This window comes from Lepidochelys kempii, chromosome 1, assembly GCF_965140285.1.
Source record: "Lepidochelys kempii isolate rLepKem1 chromosome 1, rLepKem1.hap1, whole genome shotgun sequence".
NCBI lineage: Eukaryota > Metazoa > Chordata > Testudines > Cheloniidae > Lepidochelys > Lepidochelys kempii.
Genome location: NC_136380.1, coordinates 342,527,387 through 342,546,454, shown reverse-complemented (window position 1 = coordinate 342,546,454; position 19,068 = coordinate 342,527,387). Strand labels below are relative to the sequence as shown.

The following is a 19,068-nucleotide window of genomic DNA, read 5'->3' as shown; positions in this document are numbered from 1 at the left end:
ACTTAAGGAAAGATTTTCAAAAGTATTTAGGCACCTCAAGATGCAGCTCGAGGGCTAGTGGGGTTTTCAAAAGCCTAACGCCCAGGTGCCTAACCTGGGTGCTTTTGAAAATCACACTATTGTTATTAATAATTTGTACTACTGTAGCACCTAGGAACCCTGGTCATGAACCAGGACCCCATTGTGCTAGGCGCTGTACTAACACCGTGGAACAGTTGCTGACCCAGAGAGAGACACTCTGTAGTCTAGTGGTCGGGTACCCACCTGGGACCTAGGAGACCTTTGGGCCAGTCTTCTTGCTTTGATCACTCCGTCACTATTTAGCCACAGTGGAACAGCTTCAGCGGGAGACGGAGGGAGCCCCACATAAGATTATCCCACAGCTCAGTGAGAGGTGGGCAATCCCTGTTCAAATGGGCTTAGCACATACCCTTCTCCCTGGCATCTCCCACTGGCTAACTTAAGTGACTCCCTGCCTTGTGTGCAGGTTTTGTGGATTGCACTTGAATGCACCTCTCTCTCCCCGGGCATTGTATAGGAGCCTGGGTACCAGCTCAGCTTTGTGGACAACCGTGTCCTTCTTGGGATTTTCTAAGCACCTAAAAGTTTGGTGTTCTGTCACAATGTCTAATAAAGAACATAAAAGCGGCCATACTGGGTCAGACCAAAGGTCCATCCAGCCCAGTATCCCGTCTTCCGACAGTGGCCAGGTGCCCCAGAGGGAATGAACAGAACAGGTTATCATCAAATGATCCGTCCCCTGTCACCCATTCCCAGCTTCTGGCAAACAGAGGCTAGGGACACCATCCCTGCTCATCCTGGCTAATAGCCATTAATGGACCTATCCTCCATGAATTTATCTAGTTATTTTTTGAACCCTGTTATAGTCTTGGCCTTCACAACATCCTCTGGCAAGGAGTTCCACAGGTTGACTGTGTGTTGTGTGAAAAAAAAATACTTCCTTTTGTTTGTTTTAAACCTGCTGCCTGTTAATTTCATTTGTTGACCCCTAGTTCTTGTATTATGAGGAGTAAATAACACTTCCTTATCTACTTTCTTCATACCAGTCATGATTTATAGACCTCTATCATATCCCCCCTTACTCATCTCTCTTCCAAGCTGAAAAGTCCCAGTCTTATTAATCTCTCCTCATATGGCAGCCGTTCCATACCCCTAATAATTTTTGTTGCCCTTTTCTGAACCTTTTCCAAGTCCAATATATCTTTTTTGAGATGGGGCAACCACATCTGGATGCAGTATTCAAGATATGGGCGTACCATGGATTTCTATAGAGGCATTATGATATCTTCTGTCTTATTATCTATCCCTTTCCTAATGATTCCCAGTATTCTGACTGCCGCTGCACACTGAGCAGATGTTTTCAGAGAACTATCCACAATGACTCCAAGACCTCTTTCTTGAGTGGCAACAGCTAATTCAGACCCCATCATTTTATATGTATAGTTCCTTTTGTGCATTCGGGCCTTGGCGCCTAGCTGCCTCTTTAAGCTCCTAAATCCTTTGGACAATCAGTTCTTCAGCACCTCAATCCCACTGACTTTCAGGCATCTAAGGCACTTTGGAAAATGTTCCCCTAGTGGGAAGAGGAGTGATGTATGTTTCAGGTGATCTTTGTACCACGTACTGCTGTAATCTCAGCCACCAGCTCTGAGTTTGTTCCCTCTCCTGCTCTTTCCAGCCCTGCTCTGCCAGTATTGGCGGTCTCAGCACCCTCTCTACTTCCTTCTCCCATTCCTTGCCCTTGTTCTATGCTGTCCTCATGTATCACATGCTCTCCCAGAGACTTTTTGCCAAGCCACTACGCAACCCTCTTTCAGTCCCCTAAAAGCTCATTTCACTGCTCATGAGAAGTGAGGAATTTTAGACACATCACAAAACAAAATTATGGAACCAATAAGATGCATACACATAAAACTGAGTAAGGGCACAACCCTATTGTCACAACCAACATCCTTTTTGACCCTATCTCCTCTTATTACTTTTATTCATTGCTTCATGTAGAAAACCAGACCATGCTCCTGCAAACAGCTGTGAGTGGGTGGACACTCGAGCCTCGCCAGAGCCCTGTTGAAGTCAATGATGATCTGCATGAGTGCAGAAGTCCCATTACAGGATCGGGGCCTTAGACTGCACAGTCTTTAGGCTGGAGGACCTTGTCTCTTTGAAGAGCACAGCAGCCTCTGGGGAATGGCATAAATAATGGACCGTGTAAACTGGAATGGAGCTAAGCCGATTTACAGCAGCGGAGGGTATGATCGAATATATTTTAGTATTACCTCCCCCAGAAAGAACGAACTATACGAAGGTATCATCCCTCACGCAAAGACCAAAGAACACCCAGCCAAACAAGACATAATTTATTATTACTTTATTAACAACGCGGCTTACAATTCTTCAAGTAAAAAGGGGATTTCTTTCATTTTGAATAAAAATTAAAATATAACTCTGAATATAGATTTTCATTTATTTACATGAAAACATATATACAGAATACAATCTTACAGCAAACTAACAACATGCCCTTTGCCCTGTTGAATTTTAAAAAGTAAAAACACCAGCAAGTTTGGGGATTTTTTTTTGTTACACACCACAGGGGCTATATACATAAGATCTGAATCGAATCTGCAATACAAACTGGAATGCAAAACGGTCAAAGGACTTCCCACGGACACCACTACGAAGGGGTTATGCTGCTGTTCGCCATCATTATTTTCTCTAAAGAAATGACCGGGTGTAACTGATCATCTTTTGCTGATCTTGTTTTCATTCTGAATTTACTAACCTAAGGGTTGGTTCTATCCATACCGTACAGAAATTACTCGCCTCTGTTGAACTGTTTTACTAGTGACAGTCCAATGTCCGGAAGGACTACTAACCCTGCTTGTAGTCTCAATGGTGGCAGTTCTTAAATATCCACACAAGCATTTTTCCAGCAATCAGATCTATACAAAGGGGAAAACTTGGTTTATGTCCGTTAATATTTCCCATTGAGAGCCAAGGGCCTGATCCAGCAAAACACCGAAGCACGTGCATGGGAGCTGTCGCTTTGGTTCCCATGGAACTGCTCATATGTTTAAAGTTTATGAACATGCTTGAAGGCTTGATCCAATTTCTATTTAAGTCACTCTGAGTCTTTCTATTGACTTCAATGGAAATTAGACCAGGTCCTAAAGGTGGGATACACAAAGGTATTTAGGCACCTAACTCCCTTTGAAATCACTTTTGCTGTCATGGGTCCAAACTCAGACATTTTCACCTGTGACCAGATCCCCCCATCCCAAAGTTGGAGACTTGAAAATGCCATAAGCTTCCTCCCTGCGGGTTTCTTGGGAAGCTTCCCCTCAGATGGAATGAGTTTGATGGGGAGAGGTGGCCACCTGAACCCACAAATCCACAGGAAATGGAACCCCAGGTCCCCAGAGGAAAGAACAATCTGAGCCACTGCTCTCCCCTGCCCCATGAGTGCCCAAAGCTGCGCTGCCATTGGCCAACTCCCTCAGCAGTCACGGAGGAAACTAAATTCCTACCTGCTAACATCTGAACGCTATAGACAGAGGACCTAGCATTGACTGTATTTCTATTTACTGGCACGTTTTTCTTTTTTGGCACTTGAGTTTTTACTCACAAGGACCAATCTGAGCCACGTCTATGTCAGAACACAGTGCACCAGAAAAAGAAAAACCGGTGCGAAGGGGCTTGGCATTTCTGAACTCCAAGAATCCGTAATGGTAAGTGGCTTGATTCTCAGAGGTGCCGAGCGTTTGCAGCTCCTCCTGAAGTCAACGAAAAGGCTCCAGAAACCATGGGGCCTCCTTTTTCAAGTGGGTAAAGGCTGATTTCGTGGCCTGGCCTTGGCCAGCTGGGTTTGAAAGAGCTGGTGACTGGGTTTGCTGAGGGATGCACCGGCTTCCCAATCCAGACGGGTTTCAGATTAAATTCAGGTGGTGACAGGGCAGATTTACGGGGATTTGGGCACCTCACCCCGGCTCCCTTTCAATGGGAGTAAGGTGCCTGGCCTACTGAAGTTTTGTAAACTCCACTCGGCGCCTCTCTGAATCTCTAGGAACCTACAGCTCTGTGTACATGGGCGTGCAGGTAGTAGTGTAGACACTACTGCAGTGTACCACTCACCTTCTCAATAAGGGCCCCATCCCGCACGGCGCCTCATTGGAAGTGCTGAATGCCATCAATTTCCATTGGGTGTTGAGCGCACGCAGGGCATGTCTACACTTACCGGGCGGACCGACGCTGCGGTGATCGATCCACCAGGGGTCGATTTAGCGGGTCTAGGGAAGACCCGCTAAATCGACCACAGAGCGCTCTCCTGTAAGTCGACAGAAGAGTTTCTCCGGTCGACCCAGCAGGGTGTAGACAACGCAATAAGTCAACCCAAGCTACATTGACTCCAGCTTCGTTATTCACGTAGCTGGAGTTGTGTAACTTAGGTTGACTTAACCCCGTAGTGTAGACCTGCCCTCAGTGTCCCCAGGATTGGGTTCTAGGGCTCCAGCCTGCGTCCACCGAGGCAGAGCTGGGAAGGGGTGGAACGTCAGCACCCGGAGGCCAAGTGTCAGAGGAAGTCTTTCTTTAAAACCAAACACCAGTGCCCGGAGGTTGTCATGGCTCTGTCAAATGGCTCGCAGAGGCGACAGGGGCCAGGGGCAATGGCTTCTTGGCACAGAACTTGGGAGCAGCCTAGCAGTGTCAGGTGGGGGGAGGGAGCTCTCTACCTGCTGGGAGCATCGGGGGAATCTTCTAACACTTCTTGTAGAGAGGTGGGAGGAACCATGTTCTGGACCTGGAGTAGGAGTCAAGGAGCAGGGATATTGGCAGGGAGAGAAACAGGAGCTGAGACTCTCCTCCCCCACTCCCCTTGGGTTCTAAGGATGAATATATTTCTCCTTCAGGTTCTAAGGGGTGATCCAAGACGTCAGTGAGGAGAGGGGCTTATTAGCATGGGACCAAGGATATTACTTTTGCATCACATTTTACGTGGCTTAATAAGACGCCAGCGAGTAGAGCTTTGCGGCCTATAGGCCAGGACCTGGTCTATGCCAAGGGGACACTGGAATACAGTGCAAAGCTGCTGCCATCTTCCCTGCTATAGGGGGCTCAGAATGGGCCAAGCACGGATTCCAAAGTGGAACATGCTGGCTTGGATGCACCGATTCAGCACATTCTCCCTCTGCCAGTGGGGCTTCTGCAGAGCCTTGACTGTCATTTAGAGTTGACCATCCTTGGTGGTAAGACCCAAGGGAGGTCAGTGGCAGGACCACTGCACGCTTCCTTCTTGGAGCATAGCTGCTCTCAGGCCCAGTGGGCTGGGTTAGCACAGTGAGGTTTAACGTACGTTCTTCTCAGTGAACTTGGCAATGGAACCACAGTACTGCTGCTTGGCCTTAAGGAATGACCTGCCAGTGGACAATAATGTTCCCAGCCTTTGACCAGGGTAACCATGTTCAGGCCCTTTAGCCCTTCAATCTACAGAGATAAAATATGCCATTGTAAACCTCAATCCCCAGTCTAAGAGCCAAATTCAGAACTGGGATAACAAGATGCAGCTTCATCAAGAAAGTCTGCACCCGATTACACCCATTCTGAATTTGTCCCAATACATATTAGGTGAAAATGTGTCTGTTTATTAGTATTTGACCTAGCAACTTTATCCACATTTCACTCTAGAGCAATCTTCATTCCAAATATGACCTTAGCAACACACTATTCTAAAACCTTGTTCATTTTCTGGAACTTGAATTACGTGCCGGAAAGAGTCATCCCTCAATTCTGATGTCTCCTCGAATCTTTGTGACAATCCAAGCACCTTGTACAATTAAACTGTGTTCAGAATGGGTTTTCTTTTCCATAAAAAATTAGCTAGGAAATTCAGCTCCCCTTCTCTGCAAAGGCAATTATAACAACAGACTAAGTACATCTGTTTGATACCTTCCCACTCACTATTCTAGGTGTCAGTATAATAACACACTTGCCACACAGGCCAAGTCAAGGTAATTTCGGAATAACTAAGGACTGGTGGCCACAACTATCAGCTGTCTCCAAAAGGAAGCGAGAAAATAAATGCAGACGGTTAAGAAAAAAAAAACGCTGAAGGTGGGGAGTAGAAATATACAGCTTATGTGGGCTAAAATTAAACTCTGCTTTTTTGATAGATGTGATTTAAATCTCACTGATTATTACCATAAAGAAACAACCACCAGTAAAAGCTCCCCTTGTAACTTTCATGAGACTGTATGTCAGTAGCCAAAGTACCGCCTCCCACACGTGCTGACTGTTATTTTTGCCGGTGGGTGCTCCTCTCGGCCCCTCCCCCCATGCAGGCCTCAGGGGTGGGGTGGGGGGGGAAGAGGCCGAGCAGGGCCGGGGCCTTGAGGGGGAAGAGGCTGAGCAGGGGAGAGGCTGTGGGGCAGAGCAGTGGGCAGGGCCTTGGGGAGAAGATGCTGAGTGGGGGTGGGGCCTCGGGGCAGAGCATGGATGGAGCAGGGGTCAGGGCTATGGTCCCGGTGCCGGGGCCCACAAAAGATTAGTCCAGTCCTATGGGTGCTGAGCACCTGCTATTTTTTTTTCGGTGGGTGCTTGAGCCCTGGAGCATCCATGGAGTCGGTACCTATGCTGCCACCCCATGTCTGGACACAGCTAAGGATTTCAAGACTGGACGTTATCCTGTGTGCAAAGTATGCAGCCATCCACACCCTGATTCATTCTTACAGGAGAATTTCACTGCCCCAGAAATAGCTACAGTTAGATGACTTTCACTCTATCAGCACTGTGAACGATCCTAAGTTCTTGCAGTAGGTAACAAGGAGCTCAGATGCATTAAACTCCTCTGGTGAGCTTCAGAATGAGGCAAAGGGGCAGAAAATTCACCAGTATCAGGCAGCAATTAGCTAGGGCAGCTCAGGGATGCTGAGCTCCTGTGCCACATACCCCACACTCTGGCTTTCCTTCGCTAGGATACAGTCTCTTGGGATTACTGCTGGCTGACAGGTTAGAGCAGCCCTGAGGGTGCTCTAACCTATGCCAGGGTAGGGAATGGTCTCAGCTGAACCGGAAGCTGTAATAGGCTTCCTGGTGCCCCTTTTGGTTGTCCCCTATGCAAACTAGCACAGAATATAATCCGGGCCCTTTCTTTATATGAGTTTAATCATAGGAAATTTTAAAAGAGATGGTGGATATTAAAAAAAAAAAATGAGAGTGTTGTAAAGGGATCAAAAGCAATTATCAAAATGATTAGAGTGACATGGGGCACTGCTCTATGTCCAGTAGAATTTCCATTATAAAACCTGTCTCTAATGGCTTGTAGGACAAATTAAGGGTTAATTCATTTATTGATCAAACAAAAAGCCTCAGAACAGGAACAGCCACTTTCTCCTCTTCCTTTAAATAAAGATAATTTAAACTTTAATACTAGGAGCTGCAGGACAAAGCAGCTGAGCCTAATTCTGCCAGTCCCCCGTGTATGAAACGTCTATCAAAATCAATAGGAGTCTGGCAGGATCCAGCCCCATGTGCAGCCATTTCTTTGTATCCAAATTCCAGAAAAATGAAATTAATTGAGAGCAGAAACAATGGCACCAAAAGGCAAACTAGGAAGACTCCTTGAGAATCTATAGGGCCATCTATATAGAATCTATATTGAGTCAATAGTTCTTGCATAAAACATGCTCCTAAGCAGATTTTGATATAATGTGTAATGGATGTTTCAGAGTCATTACACTGCACCAAAAATCCAAAGAATTTAAGGAGTCCTCAAGAAGGAATTTGTGTGGTAGAACCCAGTGGCAGTTAATGATAAGTGGGCTTCTCTGAGCGGACCTAGTCTTCAGGATAATCAGATCCATGTCAGCTGCAATGAGACAGTGTAAACCAGAGTTTTAAAGTAAAATCCAAAAAGAATTGACACCAAAAATCTATGTTGAAGTGATAACGTTCAAGATCTGGGTCAAGAGGACAAAAACTCTGGCATTCAGAATGAAGACAAAGATTACATTTCTGTCTCTACCGGAATGTGATTTGACATCACAATATCCCAACAGCGCTGTGCAAAATTTTCATAACAAACCCAAGATTCGGGCAGAGCTCCCTGAGCCTTGAGGACAATGGCTTGTTTGTGGCTTCAGAGGAAACCATGTAAAAGTCTGTAGTTTCCCTGGAAGCCAGGATAAACGTGATGGTTTGGGCTGAATTTTACCTTTTGGGGGAGATTCATTCGAACCTTAAACTCAAAGAAAACTCCCCACCCCCAACCTTGGTCCTGATTCTGATCCTGCTTTTGGCAGTTTTATAAAGGTATCAACCTCAGTGGAGTTATCCTGATTCACAACAGGCCCAACGGGAGACAGGAGTACATGAGAAATGGAAAAAAGGTCACACGAACCCCGATGACACAAACCCTAGGTGCTTCACACAACTCTTTATCCTCGCCACAAAGATGCGCTGGGTCAGGTTCTCTGGTAGACTCCAGCTATTTTGCACAGCTCCAGTGACACACAGGAGTCCCACATCCAGTTGAACTGGCCAGAGTGGCAAAGAACAGCTGGTGCACACTGGTGAGTCTGGACCTTGATGGACATAAGCACAAAAGGATGGGTTGGGCCAGATCCTCAGCTGGTGTAAATCAACATCCCTCCTCGCTGAGGTTTTGGGCCACAATTCTGATCTCACTTACCCCAGCATAAATCCAGGTGACTCAGCTGACTTCAATAGATTTACGCAGGTGAAGATGAAATCAGCATTTGCTCCAAAACCTCATCCTTAAATTGGAATGTTCTTGTTTTCTGGGGGTTCAAAGTCAGACCTTGAATATTAAGTGACTATAACTTCATGGGCTTTAATATAAAATACTTCATGCATGCTCCATGGCAAGAATGAAGGAACTACTGTACAGATCCAACCACGGAGACAGAGACAATCAGCTTACTGTACATAGCTATATCGGGCTTGGGAAGAGTTCCTGGGTACTATGCTTTGATGCACACCTTTTAGATCATTGTATTTGTGACTGATACAACAGAGAGCATGGTTTGGATTTCCCGTTTAAAAATCACTTGATAATGTGTTCCTTTTTGCATCACTGTTATATCTCTTTCTTTGTAAGACTGAAAAGAAAAAAAAAACACATCGATCATCAAGATCAAAGTTGCAGGAAGCCATGGGTCACTTGAACAACGATCACTCACATTTCAATATGAAAGAAGTGTGCTGGAATCACCGAAGGGATCGTTTATGTCCAGCAACTGACCTCAAGACACCACAATCAGCTACAAATGCGTGAACATTTTCCCTATGGAATGTGTTTGCCGTTTGTAGGAAAGTTTGTTCTTTTTTTTAAAAAAAGATAAAACCTTCTGCTATATTATGGCCTTGCTCCCCCACAATATAACACCCTTGGAGAGATTCACAAAAAGAGACGGCCGCAACACTTCAATGTGCTTTACAAATACGGAAATATTCATTCCACTTGGATTTTTTGTTTGTTTTTGTTTTTTTATAGCAGGTGGCTCAGAGCTTCCAATTCCACGTGTTTTGAGGAAAAACCCAAGTGAGTTGTAACATTAAAAATAAAAAGAGAGAGAGGAGAAGGAAATGCAAGGAGCTAAGTAGAGTCAGTTGGCGTATTGTGCATAGAAAGCAACTTTTACTCGCTCGATCTGGTGACACAACTTGATGGCTGGGCCAAGTTTCAGCTCCATGCATTCTTGCACAGTTGGGAGTGTCAGTAGCAGAAGTGCTTGGCCATCAATGTCCTAGGGAAAGAAGAGACAACGAGAAGTTGCTGTTTGTAGACTACTCCACAGCACCTGAAAACGTGGAACAGTAGGTTTTGCTTTAGGGCTGGTCAAAGCGGGACTGACATCCTAGGAGAGGAAGGCATCTAGCCACACAGCAGCAGTATATTAGTGTGTATGATTTGTCTTACACCTAGAGGTTCCAACTGAGAACAGAGCCCCACTGAGCTAGGTGCTGTAGAGACAGTTCCTGCCCCATACAGCTTACACTCGAAATAGACATGGATGAGAAAGAGGAAGTACTATCTGCATTGTACAGGTGGGGAAGTAGGCCACAGAGAGAGGCCTTAGATCAGACAGGACACGTGAGGCAGAGCAGGGAACTGACTGCAGCATTTTTGAGTCCTATTCCTTAACCACAAAGCCATACTTCCTCTCTGTGCTGCGTTGGCCCCTGACCTGGAAGGAAAATCTCTGTGGAGTAGAGAGCAGTTCAAAGCATGCCCCGTTCAGTCTTTGGCTTCCCCTGGTACTAACAAAAGTGCTCATTCTGATCTGGCCACTGGGAACCAATTTAGGCCACTGGTGCACTGATACCACCATTGCTGATCACTACGGTCTCATTCCCCCATTGGTCTGTCTTATCTACCTGTTGTCTTTAGTCTTATACTTAGATTGTAAACTCCTTGGGGCAGGGACTGTTTTTTTGTTCTGTGTTTGTAAAGCTCCGAGCATATCCACTTCTGGTTCATGAGTAGGGCTCCAAGGCTCTATGATATTATATAATAATAACTAATAATAAAATAAATCATTTGACATAGGCCACTGAACAGCCATCAGATGGCAATCATTTTCAGACACAACCAATGGGGTTTGGCTTTGAATGGCAAGTGGAAGATTCCTATAGTTCTTCACTGGTTCCCTTAGTTGCTCAGTGCCCCAGATGAAAGAGATTTTATAACCATTCTCTCCTGGTTTGCTCCTTGGTTCCTCTGGTTAATTAAGAGTTCAAGTCTTTAAGAAAATCAAAAACCCACCAGATTTAAAAGCCAACAAGCAGAATCTGAATATATGATCACAGGGGAAAAACAGAGGAGTCAAACTGCAGTCAAAGAAATTCACAATGTAGACAACACAGTGAAGGTCAGAAAGAGCATAAACTAATTCTGTCCACAATTAGAGTATTTATCATCCTCTAGATGCCTAAACACAGATGATACATGTACATGGTAAGTACTCTTCTCATCACAAACACCTTCTCTGTTTTTTTTTTATGTTTCAACTTAATGAACAGGCATATTGCTAGGGGCCCCCAGGTGCTGTCTTGCAGATAGGTAGAGCCAAAGCATTGCTCACGTGCCATTAGCTGAAGATTGATCCCATAGCACTTTAGGCAAGAGGAGGGGGGTTAGCTTTGGTGTCTTGGCAACATTCCATTCTGGTTAATATCTGATTTCATAGATTCATAGGGCAGAAGAGACCATTGTGATCACCTAGTCTGACCTGCGGAGAACTTCCCCAAAATAATTCCTAGAGCATGTCTTGAGGTATTATTTACTAGAGATCCCCCCTTTAGCATGAATTTGATAGCGGTGGATGTTATTCATTAGCGGAGGAGTGACTAGTTCTATCTATCTAGGGCCCATCGAAAGACACTATTAGCTTGATGACAGAAGTACTGACCTCCCGCAGATTTAAATGCCTTTAATTGGAAGCGTTCAGAACATCCTAAAATCAGGATACGTTTTTAGGAGCCTGCCTATGGATTTTGGTGCCGAATTTCAGTCAGACAATTTCAACCTAGCCTGAAGCCATCCACTGATTCAGAATCTGGGTCTTCTGCGTCCTGGTCCAGTGCTTCATCTAATTAGATAGGGTGACAGTCACACTTGTGGCATCAGATCTCCTGCGTACCATTTAAGTGCCACCTAAGCCCGATTTTAAGGGTGCAGGTGATGCATGGGCCTCATACTGACTCTGACACGGGTGAATTTCACCCTTAATGAACAAGAAAGATCTATTCTTCACCCTTTTCATAAAGGCTCAGTTACACTTTCCTGTGCTGTGAATAAACACCATTACTACAGTGTCTGCACCCAGAGAGAGGTAAGATGAGGCAGCATACCTGTTCCTGAAATATTTTGGCTAGGGGAGCGCAGTCTGTCAATTTAATAAACCTCACAACGTCAGTCACTGTCCACTCCAATGGATTGCTGTCGAGGACGAGCTTCTCTTCCTCTTCTTGCTTTATTTCCTGCAAGTGCCAGAACACTTGTAAAGAAAATGTCAGTGCCCAGAATGACTCATCTGTAGAGCATGTGGTGGTCTCTGCAGATGGGTAACACCTTATACAGAAGGTTACATCAAAGGAAAAAATATTGCCATGAATTGGAAGCTAAGTAGTCCACCAATATACTCACTTCCTTGACTTGAGTGCACTTCTCTCCTTCAGCGCATGAGAGAGACGGCGTTTTGCGGCCCCTTCTAGCTCTCTCGATGGGAGGGGGTCTGTCTGACTCCGTGCTGCTTCGTAATGTCACTGCTCTTCTTGGTCGGGCTGAAGGTACCTCAGCAGAGGAGGTGTCAGTCTGGTCATCACGTAGCTCTGAGCTGGTTTCTTCGCTCCCTGTCTCATCTTCCATAGCGTCTGGCTCCTCCTCTTCGCTTTCCTAGAGTGAGATTGTCACGGAAACATTATGACATAGGGTTTAACATGAGGTCACATCCTACTCTCATTGAAACTAGTGTCAATCCAGAGTCACACCTCTGACTTCAGCTGAATTATACCCCTATATATGCCACAGTGTCATACCATTTAGGCCCCCAAATTTAGATTTGATTTCAAAACCTAGTATTAAAATGAATTTGTAGTCCTATTTTTTTGTGTAAACGTCAATGAAAACAGGTTTTCGTTCTGAATTTACTAACCTAAGGGTTGGTTCTATCCATACCGTACAGAAATTACTCGCCTCTGTTGAACTGTTTTACTAGTGACAGTCCAATGTCCGGAAGGACTACTAACCCTCTGCAGTGCTTGCAACTCTAACATTGCAATCTTGTGCTAAGGCATGAGACCTGGGAAGTGAAACTGACTAGGAAAAAAATGAAACTGACCAGTCTTTTCTTCATTGTCCAAGAAAAGCAAATGAGATTTCAAAGAATTCTTCTTTTGAAGACCTCAAATTGATGGAAAAATGTACTACATCCCTTGATAATCTACTCCAATGGTTAATTACCCTGACTGTTAAAAAGAAGCATTAAAAACTAGTCAAAAATGTTTCGTTTCAAGTTTTTTACTGGAAAATACCATTTTCACTGAAACAGAAACATTTAGAAAAATGTGTCAATTTTGATGATATTTTGTTTAGGCAACAAAAATCGAAACAAAGCATTCTGATGACGTTAAAATGTCCCCCTTTCATATTTTCAGAATGGAATATTTAGATTTTCCAAATAGGGTATTAATTGTTTTTATGTAAACAAAATGTTTAAAAGTTTAAAAAAGTGAAAAAATTGGAAATGTTTTGATTTTATCAAAAGGAAACATTTGGATCGACCCGACAGAGTTTTTTCAGAATTTCATTTAGTGGGAAATTGAAATTTTCTGATTTTCATTCCATTTTGGATGGAAAAAAATTAACAGTTGCCGAATTTCCTGCAAAGCTGAAAATCCAGGTCCTCATCAGCTCTAATAAGCACAGTATTTCCAAATTTGTAACTCTACAATGCCCCTCATAAACAGAAAATGCTGGACACTGAACATATATATATAAATGCACACAACAGATGAAACGCCGCTCAGAATTTGAGCTTCAGTAAGCATCAGTGCATCGTTTTGCCCACGTTTGGGTTTTCTTAATGAGAAATCAGAATTTGGCCAAGGATGACTATACTGTAATCCTGCCATCATTTTCAAACATTCAAGCCCATTAATTTGGAAGGGCTTGAGTGGATATTAAAGCAGCCCGGTTTCTCTTGTCTTACAATTTATGGTTTTGTCTGTTACAAGAAATCATATTGCATAAGTGAAGTGAGTTAATAATGACTATTAACTGCACCATTCAGGGGCACACAAATCTTACCACTCCAAGGGTAGATTTACACAGCAAAACCTGTGCATGGCATAGCCTACCTGACCTAGACTGAATCCAGCAGTCATGGGAACAATATCGGCAAAGACAGAGCAGCGTGGGTTTCAGAGCATGTCGTATAACCCTGGCATGGAGCCTGAGTATGTACTTGGCTCACTAGCGCGCTCTGAAGCCCACACTTTGCTGTCTTCATTACTGTTGTTACCCATGTTAGCTGGATTTAAGCTAGCTCGGGCAGGTTAGTCTGTGTGCAGCTTTCGCTGTGTAGACAAACCCTAAACATCACCAAGCCGCGCCACTTCCATTTATCTCATTTGCTTAGAGTCTGATCCAAAGGTCATTGGAGATAGTGTAAAGGCTCCCATTGACTTTAGTCCACACCTGATTTTGATGTGTGTATGATTTGGGCCCAAGTCCCACAAACACTTGCTCCTTGTCTACATTCAAAGGGTTTTCAGCTATAAGTATACTGGCAAACCCTCCTAGTGGAGAGACAGGTTAGATGGCAAAAGAGTGCTTTTGTAGATATCCAGTAGAACGTCAGAGTTATGAACCTCAGAGTTACAAACTGACTGGTCAACCACACACCTCATTTGGAACTGGAAGTGTGCAATCAGGCAGCAGAGAGAAAAAAAAAAAAAAAGCAAATACAGTACAGTACTACTAAAAAAAATAAAGGGAAAATATAAACAAAGATTTGACAAGGTAAGGAAACTGTATCTGTGCTTGTTTCATTTAAATTCAGATGGTTGAAAGCAGCATTTTTCTTCTGCATAGTAAAGTTTCAAAGCTGTTTTAAGTCAATGTTCAATTGTAAACTTTTGAAAGAACAACCCTAACGTTTTGTTCAGAGTTACGAACATTTCAGAGTTACGAACAACCTCCATTCCTGAAGTGTTCGTAACTCACGGGTTCTACTGTAACCTGTAACAGTTACCTGAATGAAATAAGCAAAATGCCTCTTTTTGCCAGTATAACTATGTCTACACTAGGGGTTTTGCCAGCAAAGCTATGCCGGTTAGAAACGGGATTTTTTTCACACTCCTAACCAACATAGCCATGTCAGCAAAGCTTTTAAGTTTAGATGAGGCCTTAACAGGTGCTTAACTTTACCCATGAGTAATACCATTGGATTCACATGGTCTACTCATGTGTGAAAAGTTAAGTGTGTGGATAAGGGCTTGTCGACACGTGTTGTTGCACTGGTTTAACTTCAGGTGTTATTTCAAACAAGCTTAGTTAAATCGGTTGCAAAGCCTGGGTGGACACTTATTTCTGTTCAAGAGTAGTTTATCTGGGTTTAGGTGAAGTTGATTACACACGGGTTTAAGCTAAACCAAAATAAGTCACTTTTAAACAGAAATAAGTGTCCACATGGGACCAGTTTAACTGCACCAGTTCACGCGAGTGTGTAGACAAGGCCTATATCTTTGTAGGATTGAGGCCATAGCATGTAGAGTCATTGGGATGGTCTTGCCTTTCACTTGCTCTGTAAAGCACCTAGAACAATTTTACATGCTGTGAACTTAAAATATTAAGCAATAAGTAATTAATAGAGTATTGATACCCATGCTGACTCAAGTGTGACTTATAAATGTCCTTTCCGCATCTAGCATTTGTATTGCAGCACTGTCTCGGAGCGCTAGTCACAGACCAGGACCCCACTGTAGGTGCTAGGTGCTGTACAAACGCAAACAAAAAGACAGCCATTGCTCCCAAAAGCTTACTGTCTAAGTAGAAGACAAGAGACAATGGATGGATACAAACAGACAGACAGATCATCGAGCACAAGAACAATGAGACAATGAGCATGTCAGCTGCTTAACTACGGTAAAACTTTTGTAGGCATCACAGCAAAGCAGAGATTCAAGGAGAGATTTGAAGGAGCACAGTGAGGTGGCTTTCAGGATATGTATGGGGAGCTCCTCCCAAAGGCGAAGGGCAACCCTAGGGTGCTTGTTGAAAATTTATATTTCTAAAAAGCAGTGTCATGTGTGGAGACCCGTTCTATAGCAAGGCGAATGAGCACAATCCAATGTGTACCTCTGCAGATCCCACAGCGTTAAAATCGACAGCAGACGACCTCCTTTTCTTCTGTACAAAAATGGATTTCCGCCTCTTTCTGCGTCTTGCTGGCTTGATGTGTCCACTTTTCATGTTGTTATTTTCCCCAATTGGAGGCTTAATGATTTTTTTCCTCTTCCCATAATAATAGGCTGGAGCAAAACATACAGTAAAAACATAACCATACAGAAAATCTAGCTTTTGCTTGCTTTATGCTATCGATCCAATGTAATACACCACTACTTCAAAGCAGCTTTCATAGGGAACTCTAAAGAAATCTTGATTGTCAGACAATGTCCCAAGGAAGAATGAAATACCTGGTGCTGTCTTGGCCTATTGTCACAAAATGGGTAAAACTATTAGAATTTAGACATCCATTCATACATATTTATTCACTATAGGTTAAATCCTGAAGTCCTTACTTAATACTTAGGCAAAACTTTTGCTGTACATGCTGAGAATTTTGCCCGAGTAAGAACTGAATAAGAATTCTGATCTGTTGCACCACTATAAATCTGGAATGTATCTGCCAAAATCTATGGTGTTGCCCTGGATTTACATCTGGGTAGCTGAGGCTCCAGTTGGGTCAGATCCTGAAGTTCACAGCATGAAAATTACAGGCCTAACTTTCAACGGTGCAGAGAGTCTGCAGCTGCCATCTGCTTCAATGGGAGCTTCCAGCATTCAGCTCTTCTGAATATCATGGCCAAAGTATTTCTTGAGTCAATGCAGCAAATATCTGACTTCTGTTGATTTCAGTGGGCTTTGGCTCAGGTCCTAAAATAATAAATATTTCTCTATGTAACGGTGACTAGTCCCAAACTGCATATTAGCTGTTTTTAGACACATAGGGCCCGATTCTCCTTTCACTGTGCTGTTAGTCAGGAGTGACTCATTTGAAATCAGTAAAATTATACTGGTGTAAAATTCGCGTGAGAGGAGACTGTAACCCAGTTCTACCTTCAGGACCTGATTCAGCAGTCCACTGCTATTCAGCAAAGTTGACTTCAGGGAGGCATGAGCATGTGCTTAACTTTAAGCGAGAGCCTTCCTGAATAAGGATGCACTTGAGTGCTCAATTGGAGCCTCTGCTCCCCAGATGTAAATCTAGGGCCACGCCGTAGATTTTGGCAGACATGCTCCAGCTTTATAGTGGTGCAACAGATCAGAATTTGACTTATTAGCAGTAAATCATGTGGTCCAAAGAAGTTAGCTCCTTTAAAAGTTAGGCAAAATACAGCCTACACAAGATCACCACCAACTGGATGTTGGTGCATAGTCGCGAAAGTAAACACCTGCTACTGCAGAGGTTAAAAGAACAAAGAACGGCAAATAGTGCAGTAACCAACCAAACTCATCTTCCAAGGATGCGTACCGCAGTGTTTTTCTGACGGTGCGGGGTGCACATCCATGGACAGCACAGGAATAAATAGCAGTGCAGATGAGGAGGCAGTAAAGACACAGCTGAAGGGTGTGGGTATGTGCCTGGACCTGCACCAGGTGTGTGAGATCACGCCAGCAGCAAGCTCTTCAAAATGGCACCCCCAGGTGGTATGACCTAACGTGGGGACAGGGCCACACAGGCGGGGAGAGCAGGGGGCAGGCCCACACCTTTCCTGGAACACCTGGTATTCTGGGAATGGCGCGAATGGCCACCCTACTGCTGCGGCTGAAGCCCTTCTCCGGCTCAGGAAAAGATTCCAGCAACAGGGAAAAGCTAGCAGCTGCCGGCTGCTGGAGCCCTGCTCTTCCACAGGGAAAGGCAGCTTCTCCAGCAAAGCCTTTCACTGACACGGGTAGCTACACACTGCAGGGTGGATGCAGCCTGCTTTTCACTGCAGCCTGTAGCTGCACACTGCTGAAAGTGGTGTGTTGTTTAGACGTAGCCTTAATGTAACAGGCGGGCCGAGTTGGAAAATATTAGATACTCCATCTGGCAACCTTTTGTAGACAGAGAGGACACAAAGAGTCCATGGGAAAAAGCAAACACAACGGCAGGCCAAGCAAAGATCCTTGGGGCATGAAGTTGGAGGGAGACCATGGAGGACTGTGTTTGTGACCTCCCATGCACATATCCCACTGTGGGTCTGTCTGGCTTGGTTGCAGGGTGACCTGGTGAGTGCTCAGTTCCCTGTGCTAAAGAGTGCAGGCCTAGGGTGCTGAGAACCAATCGGTGAGCTCAGCCCAAAGGACATGCTGCATTTTGCTGCATTGGTGTTACTATTTGCAATATCTTATGCTACAGGTAAGAAAGAAAGAAAGGTAGGTATCAAATTACATTTATTTTTATGACTATATCATGAACATCCTCCCACGGCTCTGATTCCTTTCTAGCAACAGAGCAATAGTTTGGCTGATACTCACTGTACTTCGTTTTGGTATGAATGGAGCAGTTCTCAGGGCAGACTTCGGCGACCAGCACAGGGCTAAACAAATTTGGACAGCACTCCAGTTTTGCACAGACTCTTCTGCAGAAATCTGCCACTTGATCAGATGTTCGCACAATCTTGACTGTTGCCCTGTATGTTTTCCCTCTGTATCTAGGAAAGAATATTGCAAGATCACACATAACTAATGAAGTAAGAACAGTGGATGCTATAAACCCAGTTCTGCCCTCTATAACGTAGATGATCCTCTCACTGACTTTGGGGCGGGGGGACGACCAATGTACTGAAGAGCAGAATTAAGACATCCTGGTTGTAACAATTGTATTTCAGATACACTAAAATGAGGAAAGGCAGGATGCAGTAAAGCTGGCGGGGAAGGTTACAGTACTCAAGGTCAGAGAGACCACAGGGGTGGACAAGGTTTGGAGCTGTGGGTTTAGGGCATCGGAAGACTGGCTGTTTGGGGAGAAGGTGGGAGAGAAGAGAGTACAAGATGACAGCAAGGTCACAACTGTGGGAGCTGTCAATGGGGATGCTATATTGCATTGCGTTTTATTCTATGGTTCTGCACACTCCCAGTCTGCAGACCCATGGGCCCAGGATTACCATCTCTGCCTGGCATGCTGACAGGCGGTAAAGAGCCGTGAGCAGTACGGACTTATGGTGGTACAGTTGCAAGCACTGGGCGGCTTTCTGAAGAAATGTCAATTCATGGGCCTAGCTGAGACCTGCTTCACAAGCCTCCTCTGCGTGGGTAGGTGC

At 44.5% G+C, this 19,068-nt stretch overlaps 1 protein-coding gene across 3 annotated transcripts in view; it reads right to left on the bottom strand.

Annotated features, from left to right (window-relative positions):
* Positions 1-267: 267 nt before the first annotated feature.
* Positions 268-19,068, bottom strand: part of SFMBT2 (Scm like with four mbt domains 2) — a 189,652-nt gene continuing 170,851 nt past the window's right edge. For 2 of the 3 annotated variants that reach the window (XM_073328829.2, XM_073328832.2), the window contains exons 17-21: positions 18,284-18,459; positions 15,899-16,071; positions 12,185-12,433; positions 11,890-12,018; positions 269-9,782 (exon numbers count right to left, since the gene is read on the bottom strand). In XM_073328829.2, coding sequence (XP_073184930.1) covers positions 9,642-9,782; positions 11,890-12,018; positions 12,185-12,433; positions 15,899-16,071; positions 18,284-18,459 — 868 coding nt within the window. In that variant the 3' untranslated portion in view covers positions 269-9,641. Of the gene's footprint in view, positions 9,783-11,889; positions 12,019-12,184; positions 12,434-15,898; positions 16,072-18,283; positions 18,460-19,068 lie in introns of all 3 variants that reach the window. The other variant, XM_073328828.2, reaches the window with a different exon arrangement.